Source organism: Mus caroli, chromosome 2 (assembly GCF_900094665.2).
Source record: "Mus caroli chromosome 2, CAROLI_EIJ_v1.1, whole genome shotgun sequence".
In the NCBI taxonomy this organism is placed as follows: domain Eukaryota; kingdom Metazoa; phylum Chordata; class Mammalia; order Rodentia; family Muridae; genus Mus; species Mus caroli.
The window spans coordinates 82,052,167-82,071,222 of record NC_034571.1 but is presented as its reverse complement, the minus strand read 5'-3'; the positions used below and the strand labels follow the sequence as shown (position 1 = coordinate 82,071,222).

General features: G+C 33.2%; 1 protein-coding gene and 1 pseudogene across 1 annotated transcript; both read right to left on the bottom strand.

Moving 5' to 3' along the window:
• Positions 1–4,869: 4,869 nt before the first annotated feature.
• LOC110306502 lies at positions 4,870–8,861 on the bottom strand (annotated as a pseudogene).
• Positions 8,862–11,287: 2,426 nt separating this feature from the next.
• Positions 11,288–12,232, bottom strand: LOC110290006 (olfactory receptor 10AG1-like). Its single transcript, XM_021156464.1, has one exon. The coding sequence runs from the start codon at positions 12,230–12,232 to the stop codon at positions 11,288–11,290; it is 945 nt and encodes a 314-aa protein (XP_021012123.1).
• Between the last annotated feature and the right edge of the window lie 6,824 nt (positions 12,233–19,056).

The window sequence follows — 19,056 nt, the reverse complement described above, 5'->3', positions numbered from 1 at the left end:
TCATTTATAATTAATATATCATGTAGTTTTTGGTATAAACTACCTTAGGTTCCTATTGTGTCATAAATAATAGGAAACAAAAATAAGTTGCTAACTATAAGAAGGAGAAACCTCTTTACCATTTGTTAACACTTGTAAGTCTGGACAATGATAAAGGAACATATTTCAACACATATTAAACAATTTATTTTGGTTTTGAAAATATTCTAGAAAAATAGTGAATTATTTAAATTTTCTAAAAATCCTAGGGTAATATTGTAATTTTAATTAGAAAATTGTGGCACATATTTTAAAAATTCTGAAATGAGTTCTCACAGTGGAGAATGGCAGAAGCTAAGAGACTGGGAGTCATGTAGAAATGAAGCTAGGATGACAATGGAAATAAAACGGTGGTTGTCTTAGAAAAAAAATCTCCACTTCAATTAGAGAGCAGACACTAAATTTATATTGTGTTACTATAAAAAATACTTGAAAATGCTTTTTTTATTATCATAATTACCATGAGGAAAATATGCATATTTGTGACAACCATTTATCCTGATCGAGCATTACTTAAGGAGTCAAATCTGACTTTTGTTACTATAGAGTTCATACAGTTTTAATTTATCAGACAAAAAGCAAAGAAGCTTAAGCAAAATGTTAAGTATATGTCCTCAAGAAATATGATAACTGAGTTGCTAGGATATCTATAATCTAATAAGTAGTGATGTTACTAAAATATAGTTTCAAGTTCAGATTTGCTATCTCTATACTGCTGTTTAACTGCACAACTATTCCACACTCAACAGATTCATTCAAATCATAAGGAAAATACTTACACAGGAAAACTAGATGGGAAACAATGAAAGCCTTTTAGTGCAAGCCAGATAGGATGTAAGTTGAGTAATAATGTCCTTCCTATAAGTTCCTTAACAGTTATATAGAAGTAGGCTTTGTGGACATCCTATGTTTAGACTTGACATATGTAAAAAAATTTGAATATCTCCTAAATAGATTATTTCTTTAATATGTCTTGAGAGTTAAATGAAGACATTGGTGATGATGGTAATAATCTTTACTACATAGGATTACTTTACAGTTGAGCACCTTCTAATTCTTCGATGTGATTACTTAATCATTATATCCAGAAAATATAAAGTCTATCGAAATCAGTGCGTGAAATTTAAGCAGTAAAAACTTATCCAATTCTTTGTTGTTGAATTATGTTTTCTGTTATTAATACAAAGTATACTTGTACAAATAAACTTGTATTTGACAAAATCATTTCACATTTATCTATTTGATTTAATATCATTATATTACTTACCATTATTGCTTGCACCAAAAATAAGAAAAAAAAATATACTTTTCAGCTTATGTAGTTTATTTGGAACAGTAGCCTACTCCCTCTCAGATGTCCCAGATTATAAACCAAGTATATTTCTTAAGTACTAAGTGTTGTTACCCTGGGGATCAAATCTTTCCAAGAAAAATTCTAACTAAGATATTAATTCTGCCTGTCACTCAAAGAGATGTATACAACAACTAAAATAATATGCAGATAGGTTATTTTAAGACCTTAATTAATGTGTATAATGTGTTTTGACCAAATTCACTCTGCATTTCCTCTTTTCTGATTTTTCCCATCCCTAAGTCCTCTGTGTTCACTTTCAATACCCAATGCCCCATCTTCTCCCTAACTCAAATTGGTTCCACATGTATATATGTAGGTATATAGAAAACACATAATGGGTACAGAAAAACATTATGCACCACATCCCTGAATAAAATGTATTAGTTTTAAATCAAAAGCTGTTAGCATCTCAGTCAAATTGGATTGAGGCTTCATGGAGCCCTACCAATTTCATACTAACGTTTATGCTTTACACTCTGCAAGTCTTATGCATGCTGTTTTAGTTCCTATGAGTTCAAACATGTGGAAGTTCTTTTATGTTCAAAAATTACTGATTTGGTTCAGATGTCAACTTGTTTTAGCTCTTTCAGTCTTTCAGCTCCCTCTTCCACAAAGCTCCCTTAACCTTGAAAAGAGTATGTGTGATATAGATAACTCATTTAGTACCAAGTACTATGCATTCTTTTATTTAATGCATGTTGCTATCAATGTGAGTTTGTATTAATTAGCATCTAATACAAAAATGAGTTCCTGAGATGATGGTTGAGAGATATACCATTCTATCTCATTTTATTGAAATCATTATTGCAGTCATTATTGCAATCATTAAGTATTGTTACACTTGAAAACATCAACATATTATGATGTTACATGATATATGAATGGTGACAATTCACCAGAGTATTAGTATGAATAGAATTTTTTTCTTTATTATTGAACAAACTCTATGATTGTTTAGGGATATATGTGATCTGCATCCAGACTTTTTCTTCTCAATGATTTGTGACCCAGTCAGGGCTCTATATTCATCACATTACAAAGGTCGGGAAGAGTAATGAATTGTAATTATAGTGTCAATTATTCCTTTTAAATGTACAAACATAAAAAAATCATGCATAATTTCTATGCTTAATTTCTTCCGTAGAATTTATTCTCCAAACCATAGCAAGAGTAGAGCCCACCTCCAGCAGGAAGACAGGACATCAAGTAAGGAATGGAGTTGCCACTACACAGTCATACCTCTGTCTAAAAGAATTACAGGGATGGAAAGGGAGAGGAGCCTGTGGAAAGAAGTTCCAGCAACAAGCACAAAGTCAGATCAAGCTGAATGGGATGTCCCAAGGCCTTACACTATTACTGAGGCTATGGAGTTCTCCCAAAAAGGGACCTATCATGACTGCCCTGGAAAAGACCCAACAAGCAACTGTAAGAGTCAGATGCAGATATTTGCACCCAGCCAATGGACAAAAACAGCTCACCACTGTTGTCAAGTTAGGCAAGGCTGAAAGAAGCTGAGGAGAAGGGCGACCCTGTAGGAGAAACAGCAGGCTTAATTATTCTGGACCCCCGAGATATTTCAAAAACTGGAAAAAAAACTGGGCCACCAAACAGACAGCATACACCAGCTGATATGAAGCCCCCAAACACATATACAGTAGAGCACTTCCGGGTCAGTGTTCATTCGGAGATGATGCACATAACTCTCAAGAGACTGGAGGCACCAGGGAGTTTAGAGATCAGATGGGGTGAGGAATGGGGTCATCCTGGTGGAGATGGGGTGGGGTGTGGAAGAGGTGTGGGAAGTGGAGCAGTCGGAGAGTGGTTGAGGAGGGGTGGAACATGGAGTGTAAAAAATGAATTAAAAATAAAATAAAACTTTAAAAAAAGAACAATTTCTTGTTCAATCCTCGGAAGACAGAGAAGACAATTTCTGCTGTTAACATCACTGTTTTTCAAATTTAATGTTTCCAAAACTGTCTAGACAACATACATAATTAGTGATCAGGGTAAGCCAGCTAGAATGATAGTTTTACACTTTGTAATTATTATGAATTACAGGATGCATATGTATAATATTTATTTAGACATAACCATATAGAACACAGCTGAGTTACACAAAGGATTAGGATGCTTGATGTAGGCTATGGAATATTTTATGTAAATAAAGTACTAAGTTGTAGATACAGAGACAGATAGCCATTCTATATACACATTGAATGTTCTCAATATACAAAAATTTTATATTACTCCAGTTTTGAATTCTATCATTTGTGACTTACTTATCTTTAGGTATAGCCACTAATCTATATATATTTTTAAATTACACTATTTGGAGTTATAAAAATGTCAGTGTTTATCAATGAGTCATATTTTATATAGTTTTCCCCAAATATATCATTTTATTTTCATGTTGTTCTTTAACCACTAAATTTAATTCAGTCTGTATATCTATAGGGGGTCATAAACTAAAAAGGCACAACTTAGCAATGGCATTACCAGTGTAGAAAATGACAAATACTCCTCTAAAACAAGTTGTTATTTGGAAATCTGGTAGGAGATAGATGAAAATGTAGGGGTATGCTGATTGAGGTTCACTTTCATCATACAAATCAGTTCAAAGCTGAATAACTTTAGTGTTCCTAGTAAGGGTTAAAATTAAGAAAGTATATCTATGATGACACACCCTAACTCTTTGGATTTAAGTAAGTCTTGAAATTACTCATACATTTGAGTTCACATTTAAATTTAGAGAAATAATTTTTATAAAAATGAGGGGGCAGAACAACATATATTTGAATTGGAGTTTTATAAAGAGCATCAACATCAACAGAATATTACAGTAAAGTAATCTAGGGTTACAGTAAAAATAAGGAAAACATGTAAAAATTATTGAGGATGTTTATAGTACTCTGTGATACCACAAAGTCATTGCAATCTAATTAAGGGAAATAATATATCTCAGCTTTCCCTTTAGTAGTATTTTGACATTATATCTCAGGCAATAAGACTCATTTATATATTTAAACTCAAATAGGAAATGAGTCGATTTAGATTTTTTCATCATTTTTAGTATGGTCCAGAAAAACTCATTGATAAGCCATTCATTACTTATTGTCTTATTCAATAAGCATTTATTATTCTATTTTTATTGGTAATTATGGCTCTATATATTTGAGGATCATAGAAGATTGTCACAAAATAGTTTTAAAACTTGGGTAAATGATTATCTATTAACCTTAAGATATGTACATTGAATTTAAATTCTACCAATATATTTAAAAGATAATAGAAACTATTAAAATTCTATTCTTAAAGATAAATATGATCTTCAAAGATGGGTCATTGAAGGTGGTTGATCTTTCCTATCACAGGCTAAACAGAATAAACTGCACAAAAGATTTGCATTATTATAAAATGAAAAATGATTACCTTTTCAATATGGGAACAAAATATTTAATAAGTGAGTTATCAGTACATTAGGAAAATAATAAACTTCTATGGCTATACATGGCCCTATTTTAGAGTATTAACTTTCTGAGTGCAGCAGTCATCTCCTTGTTCCTTAGGCTGTATATCAGAGGATTTAACATAGGAATCACAACTGCATAGAACAGAGAGAACAGTTTGTCAGTTCTAGAGGAACACAAGGATGTTGGTCTCAAATAAGTAACTGCAGCAGATCCATAAAACAACAGTACCACCAGCAGGGGGAATAACACGTAAAGGCTTTTGCCCGGCATTTGGCTGTTGGCAACCTCAGGATGGTGGCAATGATTTTGCTGTAGGCTGTAAGCACCAGTATAAAGGGGAGAGCAACTGCCACTGAAATAACTACAAAGACAGGCAGTTCATGCACTGAAGTGTCCCCACAAGGCAGCGTTAGTATTGGTGGTATGTCACAGAAGAAGTGGTCTATTTGATTAGAATTACAAAAATGCATAGAGAATATCTGATATGTTTGTACTATCTGGACTATGCTGATCAGACAGTAGCTGATACATAACAGATTTCTAGAGAGGAAAAATTTTCCAGAAAAAATACATGGATTTCTGGAATGCAGTGTCCATACTGGTTACTAGTATTATGTGGAAATTTCCAATTGGGACAATTATATAAACTACAATAAACACTGCATATAGAAACCCTTGGAGGTTGGCAGTTCAGAAAATCCTAAGAGCACAAATTGCATCACTGTGGAAGCATTGTCTATGGACTCCAGCTATTCAAGTTTCACCTGTGGAAAAATATTAAATAACAAATACACATCACTTCTGCTTTTAGTCTATTTAGTCTTGTGTATACTTTGTGAAAGCACACATTTTAGTTTTTCTTTTTAATAATGAAATTTAAATCCACAGCTTTCAAAATATAATTAAACATATTTTCATAATTCATAAATGACCACATTGAATTGTTTTTCCAGCTTCTGAGATATATTTTATTATGGATTTAATTTGGAAATATAACTTATTTTCAATTATATAACTCATTTGTCCTTGACAAATCTGAAAAGGATTCCTATGTTTTGGCTGTGGATGAGGATTTCTAGGCCTGTGTTCTGTTCAATCTTATAATCTGAACACACACACAAATGAATCCATAAATTATAAAATATTATTCAGGTCAAAATTGAGTTTTCTTTCCAGTATATGTTATATGAATAAGGAAGCATAAACTGTGCTTAGACTTTAATTTGGGGAATGACCATCTTGATTGTCTTAAATAATTTACATTCTCATGAATCCTGCTACCAGCACTTATTTTTTTCAACTCAGTCTTACAATACTCTCCCTTTCTCTCCCCCTCTCTTCCTTCCTCCTCCCATTCTTTCTCTTCCCTTGCTCCACTCCCCCCTCTCATTCTCTATGTGTATTGCAAGCATATCTTTTTTATTAGATATTTTCTTTCTTTACATTTCAAATGTCATCCCTTTTCCTAGTTTTCCCTCTGAAAATCCCCTATTCCCTCCCACCTCCCCCTGTCCCCCAACCCACCCACTCATTTTTCCTGACCATGGTATTCCCCTATACTGAGGCATAGAACCTTCACAGGACCAAGGGCCTCTCTTCCCATTGATGACCAACTAGGCCATCCTCTGCTACATATATAGCTAGAGCCACAAGTTCCACCATGTGTTTTCTTTGATTGGTGGTATAGATCCAAGGAGCTCAGGGGTACTGGTTAGTTCATATTGATGTTCCTCCTATGGGGCTTCAGTCCCCGTCTCTCTGGATATTTCTTTGGCTCCTTCATTGGGGACCTTGTGCTCCATCCAATGGATGACTGTGATCATTCACTTTTGTATTTGTTGGGCACTGGCACAACCTCATAGGAGAAAGCTATATCAGGCTCGTCAGCAGGCTCTTGTTGGCATCTGCCTGGGTGCACACATATCTCATTTTTGTCTTTTGCTTTCTTAACTGTAAATATTAATTAAAGGATATGAATTGTCACTATCCTTTTTGGGTGACACAAAGAATACTGTTTTGCAAAAATAACTCATTAAATTACTAGATAAAGTACTAATACATCAAAATGACTATTTAATATGAAGCTTAATCCCAAAATGCACAATTATTCATAGCTAACGTTCTAACACACACCATTTGTATAATAAGCACATCATATATTTGCATGGATGCATACTCAGATAACAATTGGAATTTTAGATATAGATGTAGTACATCATAACTAGTGTAGTTTTTTGTATGAGCTGCCTTGGGTTCAGAATATGTTGTGAATAATAGGAAAATGAAAATAAGTAGCAAAACATAAGAAAAGAAAATAAGTAGCTTATTATAAGGAGGACAGAGACCTCATCATCATTTGTTAACACCTGTAATATTAAGTAAGCCTGGTCAATGAAAAGGAACTTATTTCAAAACGTTTTAAACAAAAATTTAATTTGGATTGAATATATTCTAGAAAAATAGTGATTTACTTAAAATATATTTAAAATCCTGTAATTATACTATAATTTAATTAGAAAATTATGGTACATATTTTAAAATCTCTGTAGGGTGCTCTCACAGTAGTGACAGTAGAAAATGGTAGAGGCTAGGACACTGGGAGTCATGTAGAGATGAACCTAGGATTACAATGGAAATGAAATTGTGGTTGTCTCAGACAAATAAGAATATTGTCTCATTCTGTTACACAACAGAGACTTATATTCTGTTGCTGGTTAGAAACATTTGACAACTGCCCTATGAACATAGTGACCATAAAGAAAATATCCATAGTTGTGAAGACAATTTTTCCTGATGGAGCATTGCACAAGAAATCAAATCTGACTTTTATGACCCTAGAACTCATATAGTTTTAATTTACCAGAAAAAAAAAACAAAGAAGAATGAGCAAAGTAAAAAGTAGATGCTCTTATAAGAAATCTGATAACTGAGCTGCTAAGATATCAATAATTTACTATGTAGTGATACTGTTAAGAAATAGCTTAAAGTCCAGATTGTTTTCTCTCTATAATGCTGTTTAGCAGTGCACTTACATATTTATTACAGAAAAACATGATGGAAAACAAAGGAAACATTTTAATGCAAGTAGGATAGGATGTTAATAGATAAAAATAACCTCATTCCTCCAAATTTGTTAACAGTTATATAAAATTGAGCTTTTTAAGATTTATTTTTATTACGTTTTCTTCATTTACATTTCAAATGTTATCCCCTTTCTTAGTTTCCTCTCCAAAAATCCCTTATACCCTCCCCACTCCCCCTGCTCCCAACCCATTCACTCCCACTTCCTGGACCTGGCATTTCCCTACACTGGGGACTAGAATCTTCTTAAGACCAAAGGCCTCTCCTCCCACTGATAGCCAACCTTCTATCTCTAGACTTGACATATATAAAATATTTTAATGTTGCCTAAACAAATTATTTCTTTAATACATTTTGAGAGATACACGATGTAATTATGTAATAATTATATCCAGAAGTGGATAAAGTCTACCTTAAACAGTGCTTGAAATTTAAGCATTAAAACCTTTCTAGTTCTCTGAGTTTTATTCTCAAGTGACAAGTGTGTATATATTGTCAAAATAAATTTTTATTTGACAAAATCATTTCACACTTACCTGTCTAATTCTAGGCATCATATAATACATAGCATTATTGTTTGTTCCAAATATGAGAAAGAAAACTAGAACTTATAGCTATGAAGCTGATTTGAAACAATTGCTAACAGTCTTTTCAAATGTCTCAGATTATAACTTAACTATACTCTTTAAGTGCTAAGTCTTGCTACTCTGGGAAACAACTTTTTTTTCCCATGCAACATTCTAACTGAGATATTAATTCTGCTTGTGATTCAAAGAGATAGTACAACAACCAAAATAATATCCAGACAGTTTAAGAACTTAATTAATGCATATAATGTGTTTTGATCAAATTACTCTGATTTTACTCTTTCTCGATTTTTCCCATCCCTACAATTACCTTTCACTTTCAACACCCATCACCTCTTTTCTCCATGACACAAGTTAGTACTGAATGTGTGTTTGTGTTTGTGTGTGTGTGTGTGTGTGTGTGTATATATATATATGAATAAAAAATATTTTTCTGTGATCCAGTCAGGGTTCTATATTCCCAACAGTATACAGATGGTGAGGAGTAATAACTGATAATCAGATGGCCCATTTTTTACTTTTATGTACAAAGTAAAAAGCATGGAGAATATTTAATACATAATTTCATCTGTAGATGGTAGTCCCAAAACCATAGCAGAAAGACAGAGTTTCTAGAAAGAAAAATTCTTGCTCAACACCTAGATGACATGAAAAGATAATTTTCTAATGTTAGTATCCCTCTGTTTTTAAAATTCAAAGTGACAAATATCACGTGAATATTCAATGTTAAGATCAAGTAAACCACAATGACAGTTTTTCACTTTGCAATCATTATGAGTTACAGAATGCATAGGCATAACTTTTAAGTAGACATAATCATATAAAATATAGTTGAGAAACACATTTGATTAGGATGCTTGATATAAGAATGGGTTGTTTTATGTTAGTAAAATACTAATTTGTAGATACAGAGACAAAGAGCCATTCTATATACACATTGAACATTAACGCTATGCAAATATTATATAGCTTTCCAATTTTATTTTTATTATTTGTGATTGAATCTCTACTAGTCATAATTTGAGTTATACAGATTTTAATGTTTAATGATGGAAACAATAGTTTACACAGTTTTGGTTAAGAATAAAATTTAAACATTTTCCATGTAAATTTATTATATAGTCCCATCTGTAACTAAATGATTGATGGAAATATAATTATGTGAACATTTCCCTTGTTCCATAATGAATTTTCAAACATTTTCCAGTCTTTTAAAATACTGATCATCAGAGTCAACTATGTAAATTTGACAGAAATCCAGTTAAATAATTTTATTTCATGGATTATACCTTAGACAATATAGCTTACATACTTTTAACATTTTATTTTTATAGATCTAGTCATTAAGATTAAATATTATATTGTAATTTTTCTATAAAATTGCATGTATGCCTGGTGATGTGAATACATTAATTCATTTTTGTATTAGCATATGTAGGAAGAATTAATCTTTATTCTGAAGCAGAAATGCAAAACAAAATATGACTTTAAAATTTTTAAGATGGTTTTATTCTTTATTTTATGTCAGTTGTTTTCACCAACTTTATACATTTACAGAATATACTGTGATCATATTATGTATGTTAGCCACACTTATTCCTCCCACACCTACTAACAGTTTTCTTCCTCCCAGTTCCTTAACCACTACATTAAATTTCACTGCTTGTGTGCATATGCATAACATCTCATTAACTGATCAGGCACAATTTTGCAGTGGCAATACAAGTGCAGTGAAAAACATAACCTCATCTAAAACAAGTTGCAACTTTGGAAATCTAGTATAAGATTGAAATGTATGGATAAGTTAAATGGTGTTCAGTTTCCTCAGAAATATCACTCCAAAAGATTAATAAATTTAGTATCTCTATTCAGAATTAAAATAATGATAGCACATATATGCAGACAAAATATAGCTCTTTGGATTTCAGTGAATCCTAAAAGTACTCATAAACTTGGATTTACATTTAAATTCATAGAAGTCATTTTTGTAAACATGAGGAAAATAAATATATAATTGAATTGTACTGTTATAGAGGAGCAACAATAACAGATTCTAATAGTAAGTTAGGATTACGATAATAAAGAAGAAGAATATGTGAAAAATATAGAATATGTTTTTAGTGCTGTGTCATACCACAAAATCATTGCATTCTAATTAGAAGAATGGATTGAAATCTGTTTTCTCCTTAGTATTATTTTGGAATTATCCCCTAGGAGGGGGAACAAAATCACTTAGATAAAAAAAAAACTCAAATAGGAACTGAGCCTATCCAACTTAGAATTTTTTTTCAGAATTTTTTTACAGGAACCAGAGAGACTCACTGATAATTAAATCATCACTGTTGACTTATTCAAAAAGCATATATTATTCTGTTTCTACTGGTAGTTACTCCTTTATATACTTCAGAATTATACAAGACTGTCAGGAAATATAGATATGAATATCTGGAGAAATAATGATCTATTGATTTTAAGATGTGGAAATCGATTTTTGAATTGTACCCATATAGTTTAAACAAATTTTGAATTATTAAGATTTTATTTTTAAAAAATAATTACTGTTTTTCCATAATGGTACATTGAAGATCATTATCTTCCTAATAGGTCTAAACGGAAGATACTATTTGAGAAATTTGAAGGGAAATACATTCTAAAATGGAAGAGATTGTCTTCTCTATATGGGAATAAAACATTTCAAAATAAGTTACTTACCAGTAGCTAAGGTAAATAAGAATGTTCTAAGTGTACATATGGCCCTATTTTTTTAGTATTACCTTTCTCAGTGCAGCAATCACTTCCTTGTTCCTAAGGCTGTATATTAAGGGATTGAACATGGGAGTCACAATGGTGTAGAACAGAGACAGGAGTTTGTCAGTTCCAGGAGAATGCATGGACTTTGGTCTCAAATAAGTAACTGTAGCAGATCCATAAAACAACAGTACTACCAGCAGGTGGGAAGAACATGTGGAGAAGGCTTTTCCCCGACCTTTGGATGTTGGCAACCTCAGGATGGTGGTAATTATTTTGCTGTAGGATATAAGCACCAATATGAAGGGGAATGCAGCCACCGCCATAACGACCACATAGACAGATAATTCATGCACTGAAGTGTTCCCACAAGCCAGCTTGAGAATTGGTGGTATGTCACAGAAGAAGTGGTTGATTTTGTAAGAATTACAAAAACTCATAGAGAATATCTGACAAGTTTGTCCTATCTGGACTGGGATGCCTCCAAGCCAGGAGACTACTGCCAGGTGTGTGCACTTTGTTGGGCTCATGACCAGAGGATAGTGCAGAGGGTTGCATATGGCCACATAGCGGTCATAGGACATCACAGCCAGCAGCAAACATTCAGTAGTTCCAAAAACAAGGAAGAAGCACAGTTGTGTAGCACAGGACATCAGTGAAATGTTTCGGTTCTGCATCCCAATGTTGAACAGAATCCTTGGGACAGTGACTGATACATAACAGATTTCCAGAGAAGAAAAATTTGCCAGAAAAAAATACATTGGTTTCTGTAATGTTTGGTCCATACTGATTATTATGATTATGAGGAAATTTCCAATCAAGATAATAATATAAACTACAGAAAACACTGCAAATAGAAACCCTTGGAGGTTGGGCAGGTCAGAAAATCCTATGAGCACAAACTGCATCACTGTGGAATCATTGTTTATGGACTCTAGCTCTTCATGATTCATCTGTGGAAAATATTAAATCACAAATATACACCACTTTTGCTTTTAGTCTATGTGCTTTTTGTATGCATTTCTGAAAGTACACATTTTAGATTTTTTTCTTTGTAATAATGAAAACTTTAAATTCCATTGCTTTAAAACTATAATTATATATTTTCTTAGTTAATAAATCACCATAATAATTTGGTCTTTAAAGCATCTGAGATACATTTTTTGGATTTACTTTGGAGATATATATTATTTTATATTGTATAATTGGTTTGTACTTCCAAACTCTGAAACTATTTCCTATAGTTTTGCTGTTGTGGTTCCAATGTGTTTTCTATGTTTTTGTACTGTGCAACTTTGTACTTTTAGTACTAAAATATAAAATTAAGCTATCAGATGGCATAAAATATTACTCATTTCAAAACTGAGTTTTCCACCCTTTGTAAGATAAGGAAATCAGAATATATAAATTGTGTTTAGTTTTCACTTTGGGGAGTGAGTATCTGGATTGTCTTAATTTATCTTCTCATCCTTCTATTAGCAAATACTTTCTACTCAGTGTTACCAGTGTGTGTGTGTACATATATGTATTCATCCTTATTTTACTTTTCATTTTCTTAACTCTTAATATTTATGAAAATCTTGTCACTATAATTAATGTTAACACAATATAATGTTTTGTGGAAATAATATATTAAAATCCTAGACAAAATATAAATATGTCAAAGTGCCTATTTCATATGAAGACACCCCACAAAACAAGCAAATATTTTAAGTGAAGTTATGCCAACACAATTTGCACATTAAACACATCATATATATTTGTCTTTGTGCATGCTCCTATGATGTTTAAGGAAACAGATATGGATGTAATTCATTTGATCTTACCCAAAAGTCCCAGAAGCAATTATGTAATTCATTTATAAGTAGTATATCATGTATTTTTTGGTATGAACAACCATGTGTTCCTATTATGCCATAAATAATAGGAAACAAAAGTAAGTTGCTCACTATAAGAAGGAGAAACCCCATTACCATTTGTTAACACTTGTAACTCTGGACAATGATAAAGGAACATATTTCAAAACATGTTAAACAGTTTAATTTGGTTTTGAAAATAATCTAAGTTTTCTAAAAATCCTAGATTTATATTGTAATTTTAATTAGAAAATTATGGCACGTATTTTAAAAATTCTGTGATGTGTTCTTACAGTGAAAAATGGCAGAGGCTAGGAGACTGGGAGTCATGCAGAAATGATGCTAGGATCACAATGGAAATAAAACTGTGGCTGTCTTAAAAAAAAAAATCTCCCCCTCAATTAGAGAGCAGACACTTACATTTATATTGTGTTACTGTCAAAAATATTTGAAAATGCTTTTTATTAACATAGTTATCATATGGAAAATATGCATAGTTGTGAGGTCCACTTATCCTGATTGAGAATTACTCAATGAGTCAAATCTGACTTCTGTGACAGTAAAGCTCATACAGTTTTAGTTTATCAGAAAAAAAGCAAAGAAGCATAAGCAAAGCATTAAGTATATGTCCTCGGGAAATATGATAACTGAGTTGCTAGGATATCTACAATCTAATAAGTAGTGATGCTACTAAGAAGTAGTTTCAAGTTCAGATTTGCTATCTCGATACTGCTGTTTAACTGGAAAACTATTCCACACTTACAGATTCATCTAAATCACAAGGAAAATACTTACACGGGAAAACTAGATGAAAAACAATGGAAGCCTTTTAATGCAAGCCAGATAGAATGTAATTTGCTTAATAATGTCCTTCCTATAACAGTTATATAAAAGTAGGCTTTGTGAACATCCTACGTATAGACATGACATAGGTAAAATATTTGAATATCTCCCATATAGATAATTTCTTAAATATGTTTTCAGATTTAAATGAAGGCATTGGTGATGATGGGGTAATCTTTACTACATAGGATTATTTTACAATTGAGGACCTTCTATTTCTCCCATGTGATTACTTAGTCATTATATCCAGAAATATATAAAGTCTACCATAATCAGTTCTTGAAGTTTAAGCAGTAAAGAGTTATTTAATTCTTTGTTGTTGAATTATGTTTTATTTTATTAATACAGTGTATACTTGCACAAATAAACTTTTATTTAACAAAATCATTTCACATTTATCTATTTGATTTAACGTCATTATACTACTTACCATTATTGCTTGAACCAAAAATAAAAAATATATAATTTTCAGCTTATGTAGTTTATTTGGATCAGTAGCCTACTCTATCTCAGATGTCCCAGATTATAAACCAAATATATTTCTTAAGTACTAAGTGTTGCTACCCTAGGGATCAACACTTTCCATGTAACATTCTAAGATATTAATTCTGCTTGTCACTCAAAGAGATGTATACAGCAACTAAAATAATATGCAGATAGGTTAATTTTAAGAAATTAATTAATGTGTATAATGTGTTTTGATCAAATTCACTCTGAATTTCCTCTTTTCTGATTTTTCCCATCCCTACAACCACTGTGTTCACTTTCAACACCCAATACTACATCTTCTCCCCAACTCAAGTTGGTTCCATATGTACATATTTAGGTATATAAAACACATAATGGGTACAGAAAATCATTATGTACCACATCCATATATATATATATATATATATATATATATATATATATATTCCATCAAATGCTGATAGCATCTCAGTCAAATTGGATTGAGGCTTCATGGAGCCCTCCCAGTTCCATACTAATATTTATGTTGGCTTTATACTCTGCAAGTCTTATGCATACTATCTTAGTTGTTATGAGTTCAAAATATGGCAGTCCTGTTATGTCCAAAAATTTGGATCAGATGTCAGCTTGTTCTAGCTCTTTCAGTCTTTCAGCTCCTTCTTCCACAAGGCTCCCTTAACCTTGAGAAGAGAATGTGTGATATAGATAACTCATTTAGTATCAATTACTATACATTCTTTTATTTAATGCATGTTGCTATCAATGTGAGTTTGTATTAATTAGCATCTAATACAAAAATGAGTTCCTGAGATGATTGTTGAGAGATGTACCATTCTATCTGATTTTACTGAAATCATTATTGCAGTCATTATTACAGTCATTTAGTATTATAACACTTGAAAACATCAACATATTATGACTTCACACGATTTATAAATGGTGACAATTCACCCATACATTAGTATGAAAAGAATTTTTTCTTTATCATTGAATAGAGTCTAGGATTTTTTAGGGAGATATGTGATCTGCAACCAGAGTTTTTCTTCTCCATGATTTGTGACCCAGTCAGGTCTCGATATTCCTCATATTACAAAGTTGGGGAAGAGTAGTGAGGTGTATTTACAGTGCCAATTATTCCTTTTAAATGTGCAAACATGAAAAAGCATGCATAATATCTATACCTAATTTCTTCTGTAGAATATAGTCCCCAAACCAAATAGAGCCCACCTCCAGCAGGAAGATAGGACTTCAAGTTAGGAATGGAGTTGCCATGACACAGTCATACCTGTGACCCATAATTGTTCCTGTCTGAAAGAACTACAGGGATGGAAATAGAGAGGAGCCTAAGGACAAAAAGCTCCAGCAACAGGCCCAAAGTGAGGTCCAGCTCAAGGGGAGGTCCCAAGGCCTGACACAATTACTGAGGCTATGGAGCGCTTCCAAAAAGGGACCTATTATAACTGCCCTGGAAAAGACCCAACAAGCAACTGAGTCAGATGCAGACATTTACACCCAACCAATGAACAGAAGCACCTGACACCTGTTGAATTAGGGAAGGCTGAAAGAAGCTGAGAAGAGTGACTAGGTAGGAGGAACAGCAGTCTTAATTTTTCTGGACCTCCGAGATCTTTCAAACACTGGACCACCAAACAGACAGCATACACTAGCTATTACGAGACCCCAAACACATATTCAGTAGAGCACTTCCTGGTCTGTGCTATTCCGAGATGATTCATCTAACCCTCATGAGACTGGAGGCCCTAGAGACTTTAGAGATCAGATGGGGTTAGGGATGTGGCCATCCACATAGAGACAGGGTGGGGTGTGGAGGGGGTATGAGAAAAGGAGCAGTTGGATGGTGGATAAGGGGGGATGGAACATGGAGTGTAAAGTATGAATTTAAAATAAAAAGAGTTTAAAAATAGAACAATTTATTGCTCAATCCTCGGGAGACAGAGAAGACAATTTTCTGCTGTTAACATCACTTGGTTTTTCATATTTAAAGTTCCAAAAATTGTCTATTCCACTTACATAATTAGTGATCAGGCCAAATCTGCTAGAATGATAGTTTTACACTTTGTAATTATTATGTATTACAGAATGTATACACATAATATTTATGTACACATAACCATATAGAACACAGGTGAGTTACACAAAGGATCAGGATGCAGGCTATGGAATATTTTATGTAAGTAAAGTACTAAGTTGTAGATACAGAGACAGATAGCCATTCTATATACACATTGAATGTTCTCAATATACAAACGTTTTAGATTACTTCAATTTTGAATTTTATCATTTGTGACTTATTTTCCCTTAGGTGTGGCCATATATATGTAATATATATATATAATTACACTAATTGGAGTTATACAGATGTCAGTGTTTAACAATGAGTCATATTTTATACAGTTTTCCCCAAATATATCATTTTATTTTCATGTTGTTCTTTAACCACTAGATTTAATTCAGTCTGCATAGCCATAGGGGGTCATAAACTGAACAGACACAACTTAGCAATGTTATCACCAGCATAGAAAAAGGCAAAACCTCCTCTAAAACAAGTAGTTATTTGAAAATCTGTTAAGGAGATAGATGATAATGTAGGGGTATGCTGATTGAGGTTCAATCTCCTCATGAAAATCAGTTCAAAGCAGAATAACTTTTAGTGTTCTTAGTAAGGGTTAAAATTAAGAAAGCCTGTCTGTGATGACACACCCTAACTCTTTGGACTTAAGTAAGCCTTGAAATTACTCATACATTTGAGTTCACATTTAAATTCAGTGAAATAATTTTTATAAAAATGAGGGGGCAGAACAACATATATTTGAATTGGAGTTTTATAATGAGCAACAACATCAACAGAATATTACAGTAAAGTAATCTAGGGTTACAGTAAAAATAAGAAAAACATGTAAAAATTATTGAGGATGTTTGTAGTACTCTGTGATACCACAAAGTCATTGCAATCTAATTAAGGGAAAGAATATATCTCAGCTTTCCCTTTAGTAGTTTTTTGAAATTTTATCTCAGGCAATTTGACTCACTTATATATCTCAAATAGGAAATGAGCATTCCCCTGTAGTGGTGCATATAAAGTTTGCTAGACCAAGGGGCCTCTCTTCCCAATGATGGCCGAATAGGCCATCTTCTGCTACATATGAAGCTAGAGAGTTCTGGGGGTAATGATCAGTTAATATTGTTGTTCCACTTGTAGGGTTGCAGACCCCTTCAGCTCTTATGTACTTTCTCTAGCTCCTATATTGGCAACCCTGTGTTCCATCCTATAGATGACTGTGAGCATCCCATTCTGTATTTGCCAGGCACTGGCAAAGCCTCACAGGAGATAGCTATATCAGGGTCCCTTCAGCAAAATCTTGCTGGCGTATGCAATAGTGTCTGCGTTTGGTGGCTGATTATGGGATGAACCCCAGGGTGGGGCAGTCTCTGCATGGTCCATTCTTTGTCTTAGCTCCAAACTTTGTCTCTGCAACTCCTTCCATAGATTCAGGATTCTTGGGAGGAATGAAATGTCCACGCTTTGGTATTCCTTCTTCATTTTCTTTTGTTTTGGATGTTGTATCTTGGGTAGTCTAGGTTTCTGGGCTAATATTCACTTATCAATGAATGCATATCAAGCGACTTTTGTGATTGGGTTACCTCACTCAGAATGATATCCTCCAAATACATCCATTTGCCCGAGAATTTCATAAATTCATTATTTTTAATAGTTGAGTAGTACTCCATTGTGTAAATGTATCACATTTTCTGTATCCATTCCTCTGTTTAGGGACATCTGGATTATTTCCAGCTTCTGGCTATTATAAATAGGGCTGCTATGAACACAATGGAACATGTGTCCTTATTAACAATTTGAACATTTTCTGGGTATATGCCCAGGAGGGATATTGATGGATCTAGCGGTAGTACTATGTCCAGTTTTCTGAGGAACCACCAGAGTGATTTCCAAGGTGGTTTTACAAGCTTACAATCCCACCAGCAATGAAGGAGTGTTCCTCTTTCTCCACATCCTCACCAGCATCTGATGTCACCTGAATTTTTGATCATAGCCATTCTGAATGGTGTGAGGTGGAATCTCAGGGTTGTTTTGATTTGCATTTCCCTGATGATTAAGGATGTTGAACATTTTTTCAAGTGCTTCTCAGCCCTTTGGTATTCCTCTGTTGTGAATTCTTTGTTTAGCTCTGTGCCCCTTTTTAAAATGGGGTTATTAGAATTTCTGGAGTTAAGCTTCTTGAGCTCTTTGTATATATTGGATATTAGTCCTCTACCAGATGTAGGATTGGTAAAAATTCTTTCCCAATCTGGTGGGCGCCTTTTTGTCTTATTGACAGTATCTTTTGTCCTACAGAAGCTTTGCAATTTTATGTGGTCCCATTTGTCGAGGCTTGATCTTACAGCACAGGCCATTGCTCTTCTGTTTAGGAATTTTTCCCCTGTGCCCATATCTTCGAGGATTTTCCCCACTTTCTCCTCTATAAATTTCAGTGTCTCTGGGTTTATGTGGAGTTCTTTGATCCACTTAGACTTGAGCTTTGTACAAGGAGATAAGAATGGATCAATTCTCATTCTTCTACATGATAACT

Coding starts and splice junctions, on each gene's coding strand:
- LOC110290006 (XM_021156464.1), bottom strand. CDS start 12,232: ATGAATCATGAAGAGCTAGAGTCCATAAACAATGATTCCACAGTGATG.